Below are 23,663 nucleotides of genomic sequence, written 5' to 3'. Positions count from 1 at the left end.
TACTTTCAACCTCACAATCCTGATTCTATTATGCCCCCAGATACACTTACACCCTTTGCCTCTACTGGGCTCTTCTTCTCTACCTTAGACCTATACTATTATAGGGTCAAACTCCCTTATAAGTTATCTGATAAAAAAGCAAGCTAGCAGATTCCGGCATTAACTGACCCTTCCCACCTGCTTACTCTCCTCATTCAACCACCGGTCACCGCTAGATCCCTTTTGGGGTGTCCGGTGGTCTGAAAGTAATGTCCGGTTTTTGAAGCATATTGCACTGATACGCTGTTCACTCATGTTCATTAGGAAGTTATATAGAAGTGGTACATTCCCTTATTAACAAGATGGGTTTGCACTAGCTGATGAAGGCCTCTGGCCTCTTTATTTGATATGTTCTTTTATGATCCATTTGTGTTAAACTGTTTTTGTTTATCTTTGCGCTGTATACTGTCATATAGCCAATCTTTACCTGTATAATAAAACATGTACTTTTTGCCTAATTGTATTAACGCAAAATTCTAATAAAAATGTATGTGAAAAAAAAAAAAATCTATCCCCTATTTTGTAGACGCTATAACTAGCTATAAAGTACACTAGCAACATTTAAATCAGTTTGAGATTTAAAAAAAATAAGGGGCAACTAAACCATAGTAAGTTTATTTTTTTTATATGTTCAAATACAGTTGCATTTTAACCACTTGCCGACCGCCTCACGCCGATGTACGTCGGCAGAATGGCACGGGCAGGCATAAGCACGTACATGTACGTGATTTGCCTCCCGCGGGTCGGGGGCCCGATCGGGCCCCCGCCCGGTGCCTGCGGCGGTCGGTTTTCGTTCGGGAGCGATCCCGGACGAGGGGACGGCCATTCATTCATGGCCACCCCCTCGCGATCGCTCCCGACGAATGGAAATCCCCGGTGACATCACTTCCTCTCCTGTAATGTAAACACAGGAGAGGAAGTGATGTATTCTCTCCTCCGTGTCGGTATTTTTCGTTCCGACACGGAGGAGAGCGGATCAGTGAGTTGCACCAACACATCCCACACACAGTAGAACATGCCAGGCACACTCACACCCCCCCTTTACCCCCCGATCACCCCCCCAATTACCCCTGCCCCCCCAGTCACAGTGACACCAATGTCATTTTTTTTTTTTTTTTTTTTTTTTTTGCATTGGTGTCATTTGTGACTGTAATAACTGTTAGGGCAGTTAGGGTTAGCCCCCTTTAGTTCTAATGTACCCCCCTAACCCCCCCAATAAAGGTTTAACCCCGTGATCACCCCCCGTCGCCAGTGTCACTAAGGCTGGGTTCACATTGCAGCGGTTTATGAGAACGAATGTGATTCGCACCGCACTGCAGTGCAAATCACATCCGATCTCTGTGCGATTCGAGTTCAGCCATTCGCCGCACCCGCCGCACCCGCCACACCCGCCGCACCCGCCGCAAATTCGCACGGGACCCTTTTTTTGGCCCGCAGCAGAATCGGATCGCATGGGTGTTCACACCATGCGATCCGAGTTTGCAGATCGCACTGCGATATGCGAACTGATCTGGGGGTGTCAGTAACATTTCACTGACACTCCCAGCAGTTCGCATAGGGCAGTGTGAACTGCCGCCGGGAGGCATGCGATGCGGGAACCCGCCGCGGATTCGCGGCGTTTCCGCATCGCTCCAGTGTGAACCCAGCCTAATAAGCGATCATTTTTCTGATCGCCGTATTAGTGTCACAGGTGACGCTAGTTAGGCAGGTAGGTATTTAGGTTCGCCGCAGCTTTTTATAGCGCTAGGGACCCCCATATACTACCGCATAAAGCCCCCTGATTGCCCCCTAGTTAACCCTTTCACCAGTGATCACCATATAACTGTTACAGGTGACGCTGGTTGGTTAGTTATTTTTTTATAGTTTCAGGGCACCCGCCATTTATTACCTAATAAAGGTTTAACCCCCTGATCACCCGGCAGGTGTCATTTGTGACTAATAACTGTTAGGGCAGTTAGGGTTAGCCCCCTTTAGTTCTAAGGTACCCCCCTAACCCCCCCAATAAAGGTTTAACCCCGTGATCACCCCCCGTCGCCAGTGTCACTAAGGCTGGGTTCACATTGCAGCGGTTTATGAGAACGGATGTGATTCGCACCGCACTGCAGTGCAAATCACATCCGATCTCTGTGCGATTCGAGTTCAGCTATACAGATAGTATGGCTGAATTCGTGTCGCACCCGCCGCACCCGCCGCAAACTCGCACGGGACCCTTTTTTTGGTCCGCAGCAGAATCGGATCGCATGGGTGTTCACACCATGCGATCCAAGTTTGCAGATCGCACTGCGATATGCGAACTGATCTGGGGGTGTCATTAACATTTCACTGACACTCCCAGCAGTTCGCATAGGGCAGTGTGAACTGCCGCCGGGAGGCATGCGATGCGGGAACCCGCCGCGCATTCGTGGCGTTCCCGCATCGCTCCAGTGTGAACCCAGCCTAATAAGCGATCGTTTTTCTGATCGCTGTATTAGTGTCACAGGTGACGCTAGTTAGGCAGGTAGGTATTTAGGTTCGCCGCAGCTTTTTATAGCGCCAGGGACCCCCATATACTACCGCATAAAGCCCCCTGATTGCCCCCTAGTTAACCCTTTCACCAGTGATCACCATATAACTGTTACAGGTGACGCTGGTTGGTTAGTTATTTTTTTATAGTTTCAGGGCACCCGCCATTTATTACCTAGTCTCACTAGTGTACCCCTAAATTTAGGGGTGTCTACTTTCTAAAATGGGGTCATTTGGGGGGGGGGGGGTTTGTGCCATCTTGGCATTTTATGGCCTTCAAAACTGTAACGCCCTTAGAAAGCCTGAAGGCGGTGCTTGGTTTTTGGGGCCCCGTACGCGGCTAGGCTCCCAAAAAGTCCCACATATGTGGTATCCCCGTACTCAGGAGAAGCAGCAGAATTTATTTTGGGGTGTCATTTCACATATGCCCATGGCATGCGTGAGCAATATATCATTTAGTGACAACTTTGTGAAAAAAAAAAAAAGTTTGTAATTTTCCCGCAACTTGTGGCAAAATATAAAATATTCCATGGACTCAACATGCCTCTCAGCAAATAGCTTGGGGTGTCTACTTTCTAAAATGGGGTCATTTGTGGGGGTTTTGTGCCATCTTGGCATTTTATGGCCTTCAAAACTGTAATAGGTAGTGAGAAGTGAACTCAAAAAATTACGCCCTTAGAAAGCCTGAAGGCGGTGCTTGGTTTTCGGGGCCCCGTACGCGGCTAGGCTCCCAAAAAGTCCCACATATGTGGTATCCCCGTACTCAGGAGAAGCAGCAGAATTTATTTTGGGGTGTCATTTCACATATGCCCATGGCATGCATGAGCAATATATCATTTAGTGACAACTTTGTGAAAAAAAAAAAAAAAAAAAAAAAGTTTGTAATTTTCCCGCAACTTGTGGCAAAATATAAAATATTCCATGGACTCAACATGCCTCTCAGCAAATAGCTTGGGGTGTCTACTTTCTAAAATGGGGTCATTTGTGGGGGTTTTGTGCCATCTTGGCATTTTATGGCCTTCAAAACTGTAATAGGTAGTGAGGCGTGAAATCAAAAATTTACGCCCTTAGAAAGCCTGAAGGCGGTGCTTGGTTTTCGGGGCCCTGTACGCGGCTAGGCTCCCAAAAAGTCCCACATATGTGGTATCCCCGTACTCAGGAGAAGCAGCAGAATTTATTTTGGGGTGTCATTTCACATACGCCCATAGCATGTGTGAGCAATATATCATTTAGTGACAACTTTGTGTAAAAAAAAAAAAAAAATTTTTTTTTTGTCATTATTCAATCGCTTGAGGCAAAAAAATAAAATATTCAATGGGCTCAACATGCCTCTTATCAATTTCCTTAGGGGGTCTACTTTCCAAAATGGGGTCATTTGGGGGGGTTTTGTACTGCCCTGTCATTTTAGCACCTCAAGAAATGAGATAGGCAGTCGTAAACTAAAAGCTGCGTAAATTCCAGAAAACGTACCTTAGTTTGTAGATGTGACAACTTTTGCGCAAACCAATAAATATACAATTATTGACTTTTTTTTTACCAAAGACATGTGGCTGAATACATTTTGGCCTAAATGTATGACTAAAATTGAGTTTATTGGATTTTTCTAATAACAAAAAGTAGAAAATATCATTTTTTTTCAAAATTTGCGGTCTTTTTACGTTTATATCGCAAAAAATAAAAATCGCAGAGGCAATCAAATACCATCAAAAGAAAGCTCTATTTGTGGGAAGAAAAGGACGCAAATTTTGTTTGGGTACAACATTGCATGACCGCGCAATTACCAGTTAAAGCAGCGCAGTGCCAAAGTGTAAAAAGACCTCTGGTCATTTACCAGCAAAATGGTCCGGTCTGAAAGTGGTTAAATGGCAGCTGTGCATAGCAACCAATCAGCTTCTATCTTCGGCTTGTTCAGTTAAACTTTGAAAATGAAAGATAGAAGCTGACTGGTTGCCATTCACATCTGCTCCAGATCGTGGCTGCTCCTGTTTAAAAAAATTTCCCTCAATGTATTTATCGAATTAAGCAAATTATCTTTTAACTCCTTCAGATCCGCGATATAGCCAAATGACGGCTACAGCATGGATCTATTTTGCCGGGAAGCCGTCAATAGACATCCTCCCCTTTGCACGCTCCCCTCACGCCCCCTGCAGGACGTGTGCTGTGATCGAGTCAATGAGACTCAAGTGATCACAGATCGGAGTAAGGGGCTGATCCCAGAAAGTGCAGCGAGCATGCTCTGTAGGGAACTAACTGTAAAGCCGAAAGGCTTCGCTGCCAGTTTCTCTTACCACGAATGGCAGTATCAGCACCCAGAGACGAACAGAAAATCGTCTGGGGTGCGGACATCATGGGATCGATGGACAGGTAAGTATCCTAATTTTAAAAGTCAGCAGCTACAGTATTTGTAGCTGATGACTTTTCATTTTTTGGTGGAAGGTGGTGTGCTACTCCTCTTTAATAAATTTTATACAGATAGTCTCATTTCATCAAATACAAAAAAAGTAAAAGCAAAAAGTTAATGAAAGTAATCTTCAATGATGCACGAGGATCACCATCCAGTGCAAACGAATGTGAAATTTGGTGTCGACATAAGGTGAAATTAGGCCGCAGGGACTGTATGGTATTAATGCAACCAGTTCGTTCACTTGTTCTGCCAGTCTTGTTCTGCACGGGTTTCCCGCCAGCTTTCTTTTGTTATAATCACTTTTTCTTTATTAAATATACTTTTGAAAATACTATTTTCATGCCCTATTTAATGTTTTAATTCAATATAATCTCACTCTTTCATTTTTATACCTCTCCACCTTTCATTTTAATCTACCCTTCTTTCTGCGATTCCATTACGTGTTGCCCATCCCGTGCCCAATTTACTATTATAACTTATTCTCTTCCTTTACAGTGGTTGTAAACCCACTTTGAAAAAAATAAATAAAACGAACACCTGCAAGACAGAGGCATAATGAGCTAGTATGCATAAAATAAAAAATAAAAAAAACACACCATTACCTGGTACAAGCCCTGCAAGAGGCTGATTATCTTCATCTCCATCCCTGTAAGCCTGCCACCAATTGGGGTCATCCTGGCTGATGATATGAAGAATATCTCCTTTCTGGAATGATAGACCAAGTTCTCGGCATGGCACATATGGGTCATCAGTAGGGTCATAGTCAAAATGTGCTTTCACGTGTATCTTGGGAAAAAATAAAGTTTTATTATATAGGCATAATGTAAGAAAGTGTAAAGTAAGGGTAGAATGTAACACTGTAATTAACTGGTAAATCTTAATTGCAATTTAGTTTCTACACAAAGGGCAAATCATGAAATTTACCAATGCAGATCTTGTACACATAAGCTCTACAAAAGGAAGCACTCATCCACAATTATAGTAAGCTGTAAAGTCTAAAAGCAAATCCACAGCAAAAACTTGATTTGTGGTGCATTAAAGAGAACCCCAAAAGCTCAAACACATATGTATGTATGTATATATATATATATATATATATATATATACACATACACACACATACATACACACACACACACACACACACACACACACACACATATATATATATATACATACACATATACACACACACGATGGTGTCATAAGGGCAGAGATTGGTGTAAGGCAGTTGCAATAAAAAAAAAAAAAAAAAAAAAAGGAATTTTTTCTTTGGTGATATATCACGGGTCTAAATATTGGAATATTGGAAATATGCACCACATGGGGTGATTAGGACCACGCCTATGGTTATTATTATTATTCAGGATTTATATAGCGCCAACAGTTTGCGCAGCGCTTGGTTCTTATCAATTTCTAGTAATCTATAGCATAAAATGTGGCAAAAACTCAAGCAGCTTTATAAAGATGTTATATATAGTTACAGTATATAAGGAAGATTTAAAAGCTTATCAAAACAGAAGGTAAAGATTTTATCGTGGAAAAAGATCATTTCCTAATATGGGACTTTTTGTCTAATAGTGTCAGAAACCATAAAACAGACCGAGACAGAAGTACAATTAAATCACACTTGCTTATTAAATAAAAAGGTAAATAGAGAAAGCGTAGTCAAAGCATAGCCAAAGTCCAGTAACCGGATTGAGTAGTCAGCCAGTCCAGAGTTCAATAACAAGATCGGGTAATCAGCCACGCCAGAAGTCAGGGATCGAAGTAGAGCAACAGCAAGCAGGATAAAGCGCCAGAAGGGATGTTAGCAATCCAATCTTTGAACAGAACCGCTGGAGATGGTTTCTTGTGATGTGACCAAGGCAAAGGTAGATATGAAGAGAGCTGGACAGCTTTAAGTAGGCAGCTCAGACGAGCTGGATAAGGAACAGCTGGTAACTGTGGAGAGAGATGGGAGCTGGCAATTAGCTGACCAGCCAGCCCAGAGAAGGAAGGGCTAAGCCAACCATGACAGTACCCCCTCCTCAATGACCCCTCTCCCTCAGAGGGCCACCGGCTTGAGGGGAAAAACGCCAATGGAACTCGCGGAGGAGGACAGGGGCATGTACGTCCGAGGATGAAACCCAGGAGCGTATTTACGGACCGTACCCCTTCCAATGCACCAGGTACTGTATGTGCCCACGGAACCTACGGGAGTCAACAATGGATTGTACCTCATACTCCTCATGGTTCTCAACCTGAATAGGGTGAGGACGTGACACCGAGGTGGTAAATCGGTTGCAGACCAAGGGTTTCAATAAGGAGACATGAAACATTTGAGATGCACATACGAGGAGGAAGGTCCAACGCGTAAGCCACTGGGTTAATTCTGTGAAGTATACGGAAAGGCCCAATAAACCGAGGTGAAAACTTCAGTGAGGGAACACGAAGCTGGAGGTTGCGAGATGACAGCTAGACCATGTCCCCAACCTGGTAGGAAGGTGCAGGCAGGCGTCTGCGGTCAGCATGGAGTCTGCATGACGCAGAGCCTCCTGGACTTGTACCCAAGTGGAACGAAGACCACGGAGATGCTCCAACGCAGGAATACACTGCGGAACAAACGAGTCAGGCAACATGGAAGGCTGGAAACCATAATTCGCCATAAATGGAGACAATCGGGAGGCAAAATTCAAGGCACTGTTGTTAGCAAACTCTGCCCATGGTAATAGGTCTGACCAGTTGTTTTGGTGGTCAGAAATATAGCAACGTAGCAATTGCTCCAAGGACTGATTGGCTTGCTCTGCAGCCCCATTAGACTGCGGGTGTTACGCAGAAGAGAACGCAAGCTGGATTCCCAACTGTACACAAAAGGCTCGCCAGAAACGGGAGACAAACTGACTGCCCCTGTCTGAGACCATCACCTTGGGTAGCCCATGTAAACGAAAGATCTCCCAAGCGAAAATTGAAGCCAGTTCCTTAGAGGTAGGCAACTTCTTAAGTGGAATACAATGACACATCTTTGAGAACCGGTCAACCACAATAAGGATAATAGTGTTGCCTTGGGAGCTGGGCAACTCCACAATGAAATCAATTGACAGGTGAGTCCAGGGCGTCTCTCCACTGGGTATGGGTTGTAGGAGGCCCACTGGAAGGTGTCGTGGAGTCCTACTCTGAGCACACACAGGACAGGCAGCTACCAAGGCAGTAACATCAGCCTGTAGACTAGGCCACCAGAATTGTTGGGAAATGGCCCAAATGAATTGATTGTTCCCAGGATGGCCAGCTGCCTTGGGAGAATGGCAAGTCTGGAGCACAGTAGTACTGAGACTCTCTGGGACAAAGCAGCGGTCACAAGGTTTCTCAGGAGGAGCATGGACCTGAGCAGCAAGAATGTCACCCAAAGGAGAAGTAGCCAAGATACGATCAGGAGGAATTATAGGAACCGACTCCGACCTGGAAGTGGAGGAAAATTGTCGTGACAAGGCATCAGCCCTTACATTCTTAGTATCAGGTAAAAATGAGAATGTAATTAAAGCTCGACAATAAAAGAGCCCATCGCGCCCTTCTGGGAGAGAGTCGCTTAGCCTCAGACAAGAATGTAAGATTCTTATGGTCAGTAAGAACAGACACAGTGGTACCTTCAAGGAGATGTCTCCATTCTTTCAGGGCTAAAATGATCGCCAACAGCTCTCTGTCACCAATCTCATAATTGCACTCAGCAGGTGACAATTTCTTGGAAAAGTAGCCACACGGATGCATAGCACTCTCAGAATTAGGATGTCGAGACAGAAGGGCGCCAACTCCAGTCTCAGAAGCATCAACTTCTAGGATAAAAGGCAACGTAGGATCAGGATGTGGCAACACAGGAGCAGAAACAAAGGCAGCCTTGAGAGACTCAGAGGCCTTAACGGACTCTGGAGACCAACTCTGTGGGTTACCGTTCTTTCTGGTCATATCAGTCAGGGGCTTGACCAGAGACGAGAAGTTATGAATAAACTTCCGATAGTAGTTGGCGAAACCCAGGAAACGCTGCAGGTGACGTAAACCCACGGGTCGAGGCCACTGTAGGACTGCCGAAAGTTTCTCTGGTTCCATTGAAAAACCAGCAGTGGAAATGACATAGCCCAGGAATGTAACCTGTTCACGATGGAACTCGCACTTCTCCAGTTTACAATAGAGATTGTTCTTAGTTTCTGAAGCACACGACAGACATTTGTGTGGTAGCTCTCCAGGGACTTGGAAAATATGAGGATATCATCGAGATAGACCACCACACACAACTGCAACAAATCTCGGAGGACATCATTAATAAATTCCTGGAAAACTGCCGGGGCGTTACAAAGGCCAAAAGGCATTACCAGGTATTCATAATGGCCTGTTCTGGTATGAAACGCAGTTTTCCCACTCGTCGCCTTCCTTAATGCCCACGAGATTTTATGCCCCTCTCAGGTCAAGCTTCGTGAAAACCATTGCTCCCTTGAGGAGGTCAAATAACTCTTTAATCAATGGAATCGGGTAGACATTCTTAACCGTGACAAGATTGAGACCCCTATAATCTATACAAGGTCTCAGTTCACCGCTCTTCTTCTTCACAAAGAAGAAGCAAGCACCAGCAGGAGACGAGGATTTGCGGATGAAACCTTGAGAAAGTGCGTCAGAACATACTCTTCCATGGCCTTATCCTCCAAGACCAACAAAGGGTAAAACCGGCCACGAGGAGGTATGGCACCAGGTTGAAGGTCAATTGCGCAATCATAAGACCGGTGTGGAACTACTGGCTTGACCTTTATCAAAGACATCGCTAAAATCGCGGTACTCCTCTGGCAGGGAGGGGAGTGAAGAGGTGCACAAGACCTTGGATACCTTCAGGAAGCATGTCTCACTGCATTGTGGTGACTAGGAGAGAACCTCAGCATGGAGCCAATCAAAAGGGGTTGTGCCTCTGTAACCAAGGATAACCAATAACCAGCGGAAACCTGGGTGAGGAAATAACTTGGAATTGGATTATCTCATGGTGAAGAGCCCCTACGGCCATGGACAACGGAACCGTCTCATGAGTCACATGGGTAGGCTGTAAAGGTCTCCCGTCAAGAGCCTCAATGGCAAGTGGAGTGTCATGCAGCTGCAGCAGAATCGAGTGCTGCAAAACAAATGCAGCATCAATGAACAGGCCTGCAGCCCCAGAGTCAATTTGAGCCTGTATCTCGATGGACAACTTAGCCCAAGCAAGGGTGACCGAAACCAGGGGCTTATCCTTCTGGATAACTGGGCACGAAACAACGCCACCTAAGGCCCGTCCATGACAGGACCTCAAGGTCTGGGCGTTCCCTGGACGGGTAGGACAAGACTTCAAAAAAGTGACCTGCCTGGCCACAATAAAGGCACAATCTCTCCCTCCTCCTAAAGGCTCTCTCATCCGCAGAGAGACGCGTGAAGCCCAGGTGCATGGGTTCCTCTTCACTGACCAAATCGGTACCAGGAGGCATGGGAGGTGAGGGAGGCATGGGTGAGACTACAAAGCTCGGAGGCAAACGTACAGGAGGCTTCCGCAAGCGCTCCTTAAGAGAAAGTCTTTCTGAGTCTTGAGTCAATGAGGATGGCAAACGAGATCAAACTCTCTAGCTAAGTGGGTATATCTCGGGCTGCTATCTCATCCTTGATGGAATCCAAGAGACCATGAGAAAAAGCAGCCACAAGGGCCTCATTGTTTCAAGCAACCTCTGTTGCCAGAGTACGGAATTCAATGGCGTAGTCGGCAACAGTTCTCATACTCTGATGGACAGGAGGCACTTGGCAGCAAAAGCGTAGCGCGCAGGAACGTCAAATATCCTTTTAAAGGAGGCTAAAAATAGAATGATCTAATGCTAAACAATACGTTTTTTTCCTGTACTGCAAATTCCTGTGTAAACCTCTCACGTGCACCGGCTCTTCTGTGTCCTGTGGCAGCCTTGCTTCAGCTGCTCTGATAGACACTGTCTGTTTCCCAGAGTATCAGCGTTAAGCTTTTTCAGGTGTGAGCCTGATTGTCTATGTGCCACGTCCTTTCCTGTGCTTTAGCAAGAGTCACCTCAGAGGGGAGGCTGGTGGCGGTGGAGGGGGGGAAAGGGATTTACACAGCCATTTTATCAGCTTTTCAGATTTATGCTTGTTTAAACATAACATATTTCCCGTATTTTTCTGTATTAGCACAGATTTAAACAGGGTCTATACTAGAGATCGACCAATATATTGGCCGATACTTGGCGTTTAATTAATCAGCATCGGCCAATTGTGCTGATAAATAAAGGCCGATTAGCGCGACTTGCAAAAGACTTCTGTAATAGAAGTCAATGCAAGTTGCCTGAAGTCAGTGGAGCAACTTGTTTCCTCTCTGGGCAGTCTGCTAAGAAAAGATCAACAAGATACAATGTTTATAGTTATCTATGTTAATGAAACAAAATTCATATATTAACCAGTTGCTTACTGGGCACTTAAACCCCCCTCAGTCCCAGACCAATTTTCAGCTTTCAGCGCTGATGCACTTTGAATGACAATTGCGCGGGCATACAACACTGTACCCAAATGAAATTTTTATCATTTTTTTCCCACAAATAGAGCTTTCTTTTGGTGGTATTTAGTTACAGCTCGGAGTTTTATTTTTTGCTAAACAAACAAAAAAAGATGCAAAAAAAAAAAAAAATCATGTTTAATAGTTTGTTATAAAATTTAGCAAACGGGTCAATTTTCCCCTTCATTGAAGTGCGCTGATAGGCTGCACTGGTGGGCACTGATAGGCATAGTTAAGGCGGCACTAATAGGCACAGATAAGGCGGCACGGATGGGTGGCACAGATAAGGCGGCACGGATGGGTGGCACAGATAAGGCGGCACGGATGGGTGGCACAGATAAGGCGGCACGGATGGGTGGCACAGATAAGGCGGCACGGATGGGTGGCACAGATAAGGCGGCACGGATGGGTGGCACAGATAAGGCGGCACGGATGGGTGGCACAGATAAGGCGGCACGGATGGGTGGCACGGAGGGGCACTGGTAGATGACACTGATGGGCACGGATAAGTGGCACTGGGGTGCAGCACCTTTGAGGCAGATTGTGGGCACTGTGGGTGGCACTGTGGGCACTGCTGGGTGGCACTGACGGGGGCACGCACTTTTAAAACATTTGGCACTGCAGGGGGCAGGTGGGCACTGGCAGGGGGCAGGTGGGCACTAGCAGGGCTGGCCGTGATCGGGACTAATGTCCCGATCACGGCCGCCGGTGATTGGCTTTTTTTACCGGCTCCGTTATATCACATGATCAGCTGTCATTGGCTGACAGCTGATCACGTGATAAGGGGTTGGGATCGACCCCTTGCACGGATCGGTGATCAGGCGAGTCTCATGGACTCGCCGATCACAGAGCGCGCCGCGCGCCCCTCAGGGGGCGCGCAGGCCGCTCGTGCGCGGGACGACGTCAATAGACGTAGTCCCGGCAAAGGAGATCCGTGCTGTAGCCGTCATTTGGCTATAGGGCGGATCTCAAGTGGTTAACTTATAATACACACATAAAATATTAAACGAAAACTTACCACAGTTTCCCTTGCTGGTGGAGGTTTTGACTGCTGACTTGGAATGAGTACAAAAGATAGTGCCCCATGCATTTCAGCCTTGAAAAAAAATAAAAATGAACAGAATAAATATTTAGCACATTCAGTCTTAAATCCAGAGAAAGGTATACTTAGGACTGTCACATGGCAATGATCGTGGTTTAAAATTGTCTAGAATTTTATTTTTAAATTACAAACATGTCATACTTACCAGCAGCCCAAAACATGGAATAACAACCCCTAAATTTTTCCTGAAAAGAAAAGACTTGTTTCGAACAAGAGATCAGAAACACACAAACTTGGAAAGTTGATTATGTTCCCCTATTTTTTATCCATAGGTGGGAGGTAATTTGTTTGGTGATTTGGGAGACTAAAGGCTGGCACGCACAGGCCAAATATTGGCCAGTTTAACGGAAACCGGCTGACATTCAGCCAGTGTGTACAGCATGTACACTGCATTAGCACTGCTGGATCACTTAAAGTGGAGGGCCACCCTGAAAAAAAAAAAATATATAAAAAATTACAAAAAAATAAAAAAAAATAAAAATGAAAAAAATTTTTTTTTACTTACCAGAAGTGCCTGTTGCTAGGCACATAATCCTAATCTTCCTCTTCCTCCTCCGCGGAGATCTTCTGTCTTCTCTCCTCCGTGCGGCGTCTTCTGGGTAATGAGTCGCGCTGTGTTCTGGGAACTGTGTGTTCCAGAACACAGCGCGTCCCATTCACAAAGCGCTGCGAGACTCGCGCATGCGCAGTAGGAAAAAGGCAGTGAAGCCGTAAGGCTCCACTGCCTGTTTCCCTTACAAGGAATGGCGGCGCCGGGACCCGAGAGCCGGGTCGGCCTCGGGCGGCCGACATCGCGGGCGCCCTGGACAGGTAAGTGGGCTGATTAAGTCAGCAGCTGCAGTGTTTGCAGCTGCTGACTTTTTTTTTTTTAAACGGCCCTCCGCTTTAAGGCTAGCCATTATAGCTGGCTTGGAAGAACAAGAGGTCTTGCTGAACTCACTAAAACTGTGCACTCTTCTACACTGACCTAGCAGGTTTGGAGGAAGGCAAGTGCTCTTATCTATGGCATTCTTGATGATCTCATCAAGGATCAAAAAACAGAAACTAGACCGAGGATTTTAAGAGGCCTGGTCAGTTTGCCAACATTTCAGCTAGATAATGCTGTGGACGAAGGAATTCCCCCTTACGGGACTTTAATGGCCCAAATAGTAGTACACAAAGGGTACGTAAAAGGAATACACAAAGTTTATTGAAATATAAACATTAAAATTTAAATCAAATGGGTGGCTATTGACATCTTAATTGCATACACATCGCAGAAAACAGAAAGACCAAACTCTAGAGGGGTCTTGTAAAAGCCAGAAAGCCATGTCCCAACAATGATCCGAGCAGTGCAGCCAAAAACCTCCAGATGGAAACAGTAGTGAGCAACCAGCGAGACCAGCATGGAGTAAAGCACAGCCATGTGGTGCGCTGCGTTGGGAAAAATATAGCAGGTATGTTTTTATGCACATTCTGGGGCATTAAAGTGGAAGTAAACTCCCCTATCGTTTCCAGCCAAGGAAGCTGGCATCTTTGCCTCGGTTTAATCATCAACTGCTATGGTGCTGCACATGTGATTCGTTATGACACCAGCCATTGGATGGTTTGATAGTTTGGCTGAGAGCACAGCCAATGTGCAGTTAGCATTCCCGGCATGCCTTTTTTTTTTTTTACTGTTTAAATCGATGGGTTTACTTCCACTTTAATGTAATACATATTAACAAATTAAATAATGTGGGTTAACCACTTAAGGACCGCCGTATTGCCATTGTACGTCATCACAATGGCACAGGCAGGCACAAGCACGTACATGTACGTGCCTGCCTTCCAGCGGGTGGGGGGTCCGATCGGATCCCCTCCCGCTGGATACGGCGGTCCGGTTCGCTGCAGAAGCGATCCGTGATGAGGGGATGGCCGTTGGTTTCTGGCCACCCCCTCTGGATCGCTCCTGGCCAATGACGAACTTCCTCCCACTGTGTATTGTTTACACAGGAAGGAGGAAGTGATGTCATTCTCCTCGGGGCGGTCTTTTTGACCGGACTACGAGGAGAAGACTAAAAGTAAGTGTGCACCAACACTACACTGACATGTAGATACACACAGGCACACAAACCCCCCCCCGATCGCCCCCCGCCCCCCTCCCCCCCCCCAGTCACAGTGTCACTGATTGCATTGATCATTTCTTTACTGATCAATGCATTCAGTGTCAGTTGTAACAGTTCAAACTGTCAGGGCAGTTAGTGTTAGGTCCAGGGTAGCCCCCTATCACCCCCCAATAAAGATTTAACCCCCTGATTGCCCCTAGAGTTAACCCTTTCACCCCCTTTTGCCAGTGTCACTAAGCAATCATTTTTCTGATCGTTGCATCAGTGTCGCTACTGTCGCTAGGTAGCTAGTTATTTTTTTAGGTTCACCACCAGGTTTTTATATCGCTAGGTACCCCGATATACTACCCAATAATGGTTTTAACCCCCTGATTGCCCCTAGTTAACCCTTTCACCCCCTTTTGCCAGTGTCACTAAGCGATCATTTTTCTGATCGCTGCATCAGTGTCGCTAGGTAGCTAGTTTTTTTTTTAGGTTCACCGCCAGGTTTTTATAGCGCTAGGTACCCCGATATACTACCCAATAATGGTTTTAACCCCCTGATTGCCCCTAGTTAACCCTTTCACCCCCTTTTGCCACTGTCACTAAGCGATCATTTTTCTGATCGCTGCATTAGTGTCGCTAGGTAGCTAGTATTTTTTTTAGGTTCACCGCCAGGTTTTTATAGCGTTAGGTACCCCCCATATACTACCCAATAATGGTTTTAACCCCATGATTGCCCCTATTTAAACCCTTTCACCAGCGATCACAGTATAAGTGTCACTGGTGACGCTGGTTAGCCAGTTAGTTATTTAGGTTGCCCATCAGGTTTTTATATAGCGCCAGGGACCCCCATATACTACTTAATAAAAATTTGAACCCCCCGATTGCCCCTAGTTAACCCTTTCACCACTGATCACCGTATAAGTGTTACGGGTGACTCTGGTTAGTTTGCTTTTTATAGCATCAGGGCACCCACCATTTATTACCCAATAAAGGTTTAACCCCCTGATCACCCGGCGGGTGATATCAATTAGGTTTTAGGGTCAGGGTCTGCGTCGCCCCAGGCAGGGCTAGGTTAGTGCCAGTACCGCTAACACCCACACGCAAAGCATAAACCTCCTGTAGTGGTATAGAATCTGAACAGATCAATATCTGATCAGATCTATACTAGCGTCCCCAGCAGTTCAGGGTTCCAAAAAAACGCATTGTTAGCGGGATCAGCCCAGATACCTGCTGGCACCTGCATTTTGCCCCTCTGCCCAGCCCACCCAAGTGCAGTATCGATCGATCACTGTCACTTACAAAACACTAAACACATAACTGCAGCGATCGCAGAGTCAGGCCTGATCCCTGCGATCGCTAACAGTTTTTTTGGTAGCATTTTATATTTAAATCCGGAAGGCAGTGCTTGGTTTTCGGGGTCCCGTACGTGGCTAGGCTCCCAAAAAGCCCCCCACATGTGGTATCCCCGTACTCGGGAGAAGCAGCAGAATTTATTTTGGGGTGTAATTTGACTTATGCCCATAGCATGTGTGAGCAATATATCATTTAGTGACAACTTTGTGCAAAAAAAAAAGTTTGTAATATTCCCGCAACTTGTGGCAAAATATAAAATATTCCATGGACTCAACATGCCTCTCAGTAAATAGCTTGGGGTGTCTACTTTCCAAAATGGGGTCATTTTGGGGGTTTTGTGCTATTTTGGCATTTTATGGCCTTCGAAACTGCACCCTTAGAAATCCTGAAGGTGGTGATTGGTTTTCGGGGTGCCGTGCGCGACTAGACTCCCAAAAAGTCCCACCAATGTGGTATCCCCATACTCGGGAGAAGTAGCGAAATATATTTTGGGGTGCAATTCCACATATAACCATGGCATGTGTGAGCAATATATCATTTAGTGACAACTTTTTGTAAATTTTTTTTTTTTTTTTCTGTCATTATTCAATCCCTTAGGACAAAAAAAAAAAAAATATTCAATGGGCTCAACATACCCATCAGCAATTTTCTTGGGGTGTCTTCTTTCCAAAATGGGATCATTTGGGGGGGGTTTGTACTGCCCTGCCATTTTAGCACCTCAAGAAATGAGATAGGCAGTCATAAATTAAAAGCTGTGTAAATTCCAGAAAATGTACTCTAGTTTGTAGATGCTATAACGTTTGCGCAAACCAAAAAATATATACGCTTATTGACATTTTTTTTACTAAAGACATGTGGCTGAATAAATTTTGCCCTCAATGTATGACTAAAATTTAGTTTATTCGATTTTTCTTATAACAAAAAGAAGAAAATATTTTTTTCAAAATTTTCGCTCTTTTTCCATTTATATCGCAAAAAATAAAAATCGCAGAGGCAATCAAATACCATCAAAAGAAAGCTCTATTTGTGGGAAGAAAAGGACGCAAATTTCGTTTGGGTGCAATATTGCATGACCGCGCAATTACCAGTTAAAGCAGCGCAGTGCGAAATTGGAAAAAGACCTCTGGTCCTTAAGGTGTTTATTGGTCCGGGGCTGTAGTGGTTAATGCAACACATCTAAAGTCTGGTTTATTTTTTCACTGTCTGTGTCCCACTGGGGAGATTTGCCTTCATTTCATCCAGTCAACATGAAAAAAAGGAGAAATCCCCTTTCAGACAGTTGCCATTCAAACTGTTCAGTCACTTTGGAAGACTTTCCCTCAGTTCTGTTGACATGGATAATATTTTGCATTTCCATTGCCCTGTGGCACAGTGGTAATTGTCACCATGATAAACAAATAAATAAAAAAAAGTGAACCTCCCCAGAGAGGACGCAACATTAAAATCAGAAAAAGGGTTTTTCATTTCACAAAATGGCTTTAGACCAACTTTAAACCTTTTAATTTCATTCATTCAGATCCATTTCAAACTTACCAGTAGCTCAAATACATCATTGACGTCTTTTCCTCTAATTTCAATACCATTTATTTCTAAAATTTCATCTCCTTCGTGAAGAAGTCCACTCTTTTCAGCTGCCCCTCCTTTCACTATGCGGCTGATGATGACAGAGTCTAGCTCATTCCGTACTGTGGCACCCTGCAAAAAGCAAGCTAGCATCAGAATGAAAGTGTATTATGAAGAAAATGTTACATGCAATAGCTAAAGTAAACCTGCCGTCTGTGAAAATAGATTAAAAATTAGTTTTGTCTAAAATGCATGCCACTAGATGCATGCACAAGCATCTGGTGACATCTTCAAGAGTTGGCCTGCCTGCTCCTACATCTCAATTGATCCATCATTGTAATGAGCATTCTTGATCTATACAATGGGAAATTACTAAATCAGCTTCTAGGTTTTACTGTCAAAGTTGAAGTTAGAAGCTGATTGGGTACTATACACAGCTGCACCAGATTCTGTGTGCACCAGTTTTAGTCAATTTACTCACTGAATTGTACGGGGAATGGCCTTCCAGACATTAGACATTTGCACATTAACCAGTTCCCGACCAGCGCACGCCGATGTACGTTGGCAGAATGGCACGGGAAGGCATACTGGCGTACAGGTAAGTCCAATCTTTAATGCCGCCCTGTCGCCGTGCCGGTCGGGACCCCCGTGAGTCTGGTCGTGGGTCCCGCGGACTCGATCACCGCGGGCATACCCGCGATCGTCTCATGGGACGGCTGAATGGAGGAAATGCCGTGTAGACAGCATTTCCCCATTCTGCCTAGCAACTAGTGACGCTGATCTCTGCTCCATGTGATTGGAGCAGAGATCAGTGTTCACTAAATGAAAGGCCAGCCCCCACACAGTTAGTAACATGCCCCTAGGAACACTAAACTCCTACACTGCCAACCACTGGTTAACCCCTTCACTGCCAGTGTCATTTACACAGGAATCACTGCATTTATATAGCAGTGATTGCTGTATAACTGACAATGGTCCCAAAAATGTGTCAAAAATGTCCGATGTGTCCGCCGCAATGTCGCAGTCACAATAAAAATCGCTGATCGCCGCCATTACTAGTAAAAAAAATAAAAAATAAAAAATTAATAAAAATGACAAAAAACTATCCCTATTTTGTAAACGCTATAACTTTTGCGCAAACCAATCAATAATCGCTTAGTGTTTTTTTTTACCAAAAATATGTAGAATAGGACGCATCGGCCTAAACTGAGGGAAAAAATTTTTTTATATATATTTTTGGGGGATATATATTATGACAAAAAAGTAAAAAATAATGCGTTTTTTTTCAAAATTGTCGCTCTATTTTTGTTTATAGCGCAAAAAATAAAAACTGCAGGGGTGATCAAATACCACCAAAAGAAAGCTCTATTTGTGGGAAAAAAAGGACGTCAATTTTGTTTCGGAGCCACGTCGCGCGACCGCGCAATTGTCAGTTAAAGCGACGCAGTGCTGAATCGCAAAAAAGTGGTCTGGTCTTTGACCAGCAAAATGGTCCAGTCTGTAAGTGGTTAAGGTAGAATTTGTAAAAAACAGAGCACCTCATTTGTTTTAAAGCTCACGATATACCTAAATCCTCAGAAACTTGGACCCTCAGCATTCCAAGGCCATTAATTTCATCCTCTCCTAGGCACTGCAGGCAGAAGCCAGGGATCGAGGTGTGTGTTTTACGCCTTTCTCTTTAAATGTATTTTTGGAGTTAACATATTTACTACACAAGGTTTTATGCACACAGCTTGTAAAAGCACCTCTATGTTTGCCTATACATCAATGCACACATTACAGGCATTTACAGGCATATTTGAAGAGGAGGCTTAAAAAAGAAAAAACAGGCATCTGCTTTTGAGCAGAAAAAAATGCTTCAAAACTGGAATGCGTTTAGCGCTTGAGCATTCATTGCAATGGCCACAATAAAATGAATATTCTGCCGAATGCATTCCATTAGGGAGGAGAAAAGGGCCTAAACCAGGGATATGCAATTAGCGGACCTCCAGCTGTTGCAAAACTACAAGTCCCACCATGCCTCTGCCTCTGGGTGTCATGCTTGTGGCTGTCAGAGTCTTGCTGTGCCTCATGGGACTTATAGTTCTGCAACAGCTGGAGGTCCACTAATTGTATATCCCTGCCTAAACCATGAATGAATAAGAGGAGCTTGAAATTTAATGTAAGGACTGTATAACGGCGTAAATATCTCTGAGGGGGTTGCGGATAAGACATGCAAGCCAGTTATGAGTCAGGGGTCAACAGTAAATGCAGGGAGAATGGAACTAACTGGAAAGTATTCACACTGCTTCACTTTTTCCATATTTTGTTATGTTACAGCCTTATTCCAAAATGGATTACATTCATTATTTTCCTCAAAATTCTATAAACAATACCCCATAATGACAACATGAAAGAAGTTTGTTTGAAAGCTATGCAAATAACAAAAAAAAACAAAAAAAAAACCCATGTACATAAGTATTCACAGCTTTTGCCATGACACTCAAAATTGAGCTCAGGTGCATCCTGTTTCTACTGATCATCCTTGAGATCATACATGAGTTCACCTGTGGTAAATTCAGTTGAGTGGACAGGATTTGGAAAGGCACATACCTGTCTATATAAAGGTCCCACAGTTAATGGTGCATGTCGGAGCACAAACAAAGCCATGAAGTCCAAGGAATTGTCTGTACACCTCCAAGACAGGATTGTTTTCAGGTGCAGATCTGAGGAAGGGTACAGAAAAATGTCTGCAGCATTTTAGGTCCCAATGAGCACTGTGGCCTCCATAATCCATAGATGACAGAGGACTCTTCCTAGAGCGGGCCGCCCAACCAAACTGAGCTATTGGGGGAGAAGGGCCTTAGTCAGGGAGGTGACCAAGAATCAAATGGTCACTGACAGAGCTCCAGCGTTTCTCTGTAAGGAGAGGAACCTTCCAGAAGAAACTATCATCTCTGCAGTACTCTTCCAATCAGACCTGTATGGTAGAGTGGCCGATAAAGAAAATCCTATTTTCTTTATTGTACATCACAGAACACAGTGCACCATAGTAATAACTATATGGGATGTCCCAAAGCAATGCCACCTGAGGGGAGGGACAAAGCAAATAGCCGCTGCCAGGCGTGAGGACCCTATGCGGCTGCCTGCAGCACACTGCGCCAGAAGGTGGTGTCCTCCTGCCATCTTACATCCATTTGATAGAATCTCGTGAATGTATGTATGTACTAACGACCAAGTAGCAGCCTTGCGAATCTGAGCCACAGAGGCTTGGGGATGCACTGCCCATGAAGCACTGACTGCCCGGGTAGAGTGCTCTTTAATCTGAAATGGAGGAACCTTTTTCAGGACATATGCCTGAGTAACCACCTGACAAATTCACTTAGCAACAGTAGATTTCGATGCTGCCTGACCCTTTCTAGGGCATTCCGGCAACACAAACAAAACATCAGTTTTCCGTATCTGAGCAGTCGCTTTCAGATGAAAAAACTAGACACTACCTTTGGTAAAAAGTTTGGGTGTGCGGACGCAGCACCACCTTATCCTTATGAATGATTGAGTATGGCTCTTTACAAGAGAAAGCAGCCAATTCTGATACTCTTCTTGCAGAGGTTATCGCGACTAGGAAAATCAATTTGCTTGTCAAAAGAATCAAAGGAATATTCCTTATAAGTTCAAAGGATTTTCACTGCAACACCAACAAAACCAGATTCAAATCCCATGGGCACAAGGGTGTTCTGACTGGCGGATTTATCCGAGTTACTCCCTGCATGAATACCCGGACTAAAGAATGGGAAGCAAGCAGCCTTTGGAAAAACACTGCCAAGGCCGAACTCTGACCCTTGATTGTACTCAAGGCCAGCTTCATTTCTACTCCTATTTGTAGAAAGGCCAGAATTCTTCCTATGACATACCTACGAGGATGCCAACCCTTGGTTTCACACCAAGTGGCATAAGCCTTTCAGACCCTGTAATAAATGGTCCTGGATGGCATCTCTCTGTCATCAGGGTGGTTACTACCAAACCAGAAAGCCCCCTATTTTATTAGAATGTGAGCTTCAATAGCCACACTGTTAAATCTAGCGTTTGCAAGGCAGGATGGAATACTGGTCCCTGCAACAGCAGATCCGGGCGAGGTGGAATAGTCAAGGACTCCCCTATTGCCATTCTCACGATCCCTGTATACCAGGGTCTTCTAGGGCATGCCGGGGCCACTAGGATTACCGGCTTCCCTTCTTCCCTGATCCGGCGAAGCAGCCGTGGTAGCAGCTGAACTGAAGGGAATGCATAAATCGGTGAAAACGAATTACACAGGATCACAAACGCATCTAATCCGAGTGCAAGTGGATCCCTTGTTCTTGCCACAAAGTTGTCCAACTTCTTGTTGAACCTGGACGCGAACAGATCTACATCTGGCGTACCCCATCTTTGGCATATGGCCAAAAAGACATCAGGATGTAGAGACCATTCTCCCAGCAACAACTGTTGACGGCTCAGAAAATCTGCCTGCCAAATTTCCACTCCTGGAATGTAAACTGCAGATAGGCAAGAAACAGGACTCTGTCCAAGACAGAATATGGTCCACCTCCCTTTGGGCTGCGTGGCTTCTGGTGCCCCCTTGGTGATTGATATAGGCCACTGCTGTGGCATTATCGTATTGTATCCTGACAGGAGCATTCGGCAACCTAGACGTCCAGGCTATTAGAGCCAGATATATTGCCCAAATCTCTAGCATATTGATGGGCAAAGTCTTCTCGGACTCTGACCACTTCCCTTGAACAGCGGCCTCTTCTAGAACTGCTCCCCAGCCCCATAGCCTGGCATCAGTTGTTACTACTTTCTAGCAAACTGGAATGAAGGATTTCCCCTTCTGTAAATCCCTAGCTATCAACCACCAATTGAGACTCTGGCGTACCTTTGGAGCCAGATTCATTCGATAATCCAAAGTTTGGATCCATTTGTTCCAAGCAGACAGAATACTGTGTTGCAACAGTCTTGAATGAAACTGGGCACAGGGAACCACTTCGAAGGAAGATGCCATTTTCCCTAGTAATCTCATACAAAGGCAAATGGAAGGACCCTTCCTTGCCTTGACCTCCTGGAACAGCTCTTGGACCGTTGACCTTTGAGGCAAGAACACCCTTTACTGGGTTGTGTCTATGACCAGGCCCAAATACTGCAGTCTTCTTACCGGCTGCAAGGATGATTTCTCTAGGTTGAGAATCCAACCCAGGTGTCTCAGATAACTTACTGTTCTGGACACCCCCTGATTTAACCCTGCTATTTACCGATTTACCAGTAGCAGGTCATTTAGGTATGCTATTATTGCTATACCCTAGCCCTTTAGTCTTAATAGTACAGGAGCTAACACTTTTGTAAACAGTTGGGGCGGTCGCTAACCAGAAAGGCAAGGCCACCAACTGAAAGAGGCGCTCCTCTACCACAAACCACAGAAACTTCTGGTGAAAGGGAAATATTGGGACATGTAGATACGCATCCTTGATATCTATGGATGCTAGAACCTCTCCCTTGGGTGGAAACTAACCAAATTGACTCCGTTTGAAAGTAGCGAATGTTAAGGAAGCGATTCCTGAGCTGGGTCCAGCATCTTCATTTGGTTTTGGTACCATAAAGAGATTTGTATAAAACCCATGTCCCTCTCTTCTGAGGGAACCTCTATTACTACTTCCTGATACAGTAATTGGTCCAGTGCCAGAAATAAGGACTTTTACTGGGCCCTTGGGAACGTTTGATACTAGAAAACGCGATTGTGGAAACTCTTGGAACTCTAGTTTGTAGTCTAGGGCTACTACAGAGAGGACCCATTTGTCTTGGATTTCCTCTTGCCAAGTTTCTGAAAACCCCAGCAGTCTTCCCGCCCACTCAATCGAGTGGGGGCGCCCCTTCACAAGGAAGCCTTAGGACTCTGTTTTGTGGACTTCTGACTCCAGGGATTTTTGAAGCCCTGTGTCTGATTATGAGGCTTATCCTTTACCCCCTGACGGTAGAGGCAGTCGAGACTGCCTGGAGGCTGTTGCCCCAGACATCTAAGGAGGTGGTTACAACCTTTCTCCATGAAACGGAAACCCAGCCAAGAGCTTCTTGCATGATAACTCG

General features: G+C 45.0%; 1 protein-coding gene across 2 annotated transcripts in view; it reads right to left on the bottom strand.

Moving 5' to 3' along the window:
• The window catches only part of PALS1 (protein associated with LIN7 1, MAGUK p55 family member), a 247,882-nt gene that overhangs the window by 89,329 nt on the left and 134,890 nt on the right, over window positions 1–23,663 (bottom strand). For both annotated transcript variants that reach the window (XM_077465006.1, XM_077465005.1), the window contains 3 exons: window positions 17,538–17,699; window positions 12,496–12,573; window positions 5,548–5,731 (listed from right to left, as the gene is read on the bottom strand). In XM_077465006.1, the coding sequence (XP_077321132.1) occupies window positions 5,548–5,731; window positions 12,496–12,573; window positions 17,538–17,699 (424 nt within the window). The remainder of the gene's footprint in view (window positions 1–5,547; window positions 5,732–12,495; window positions 12,574–17,537; window positions 17,700–23,663) is intronic.

Source organism: Lithobates pipiens, unplaced genomic scaffold (genome assembly GCF_037356315.1).
Source record: "Lithobates pipiens isolate NorthernLeopardFrog02 unplaced genomic scaffold, aLitPip1_a1.2 Scaffold_30, whole genome shotgun sequence".
NCBI lineage: Eukaryota > Metazoa > Chordata > Amphibia > Anura > Ranidae > Lithobates > Lithobates pipiens.
This window is presented reverse-complemented; position numbering and strand designations above follow the sequence as displayed.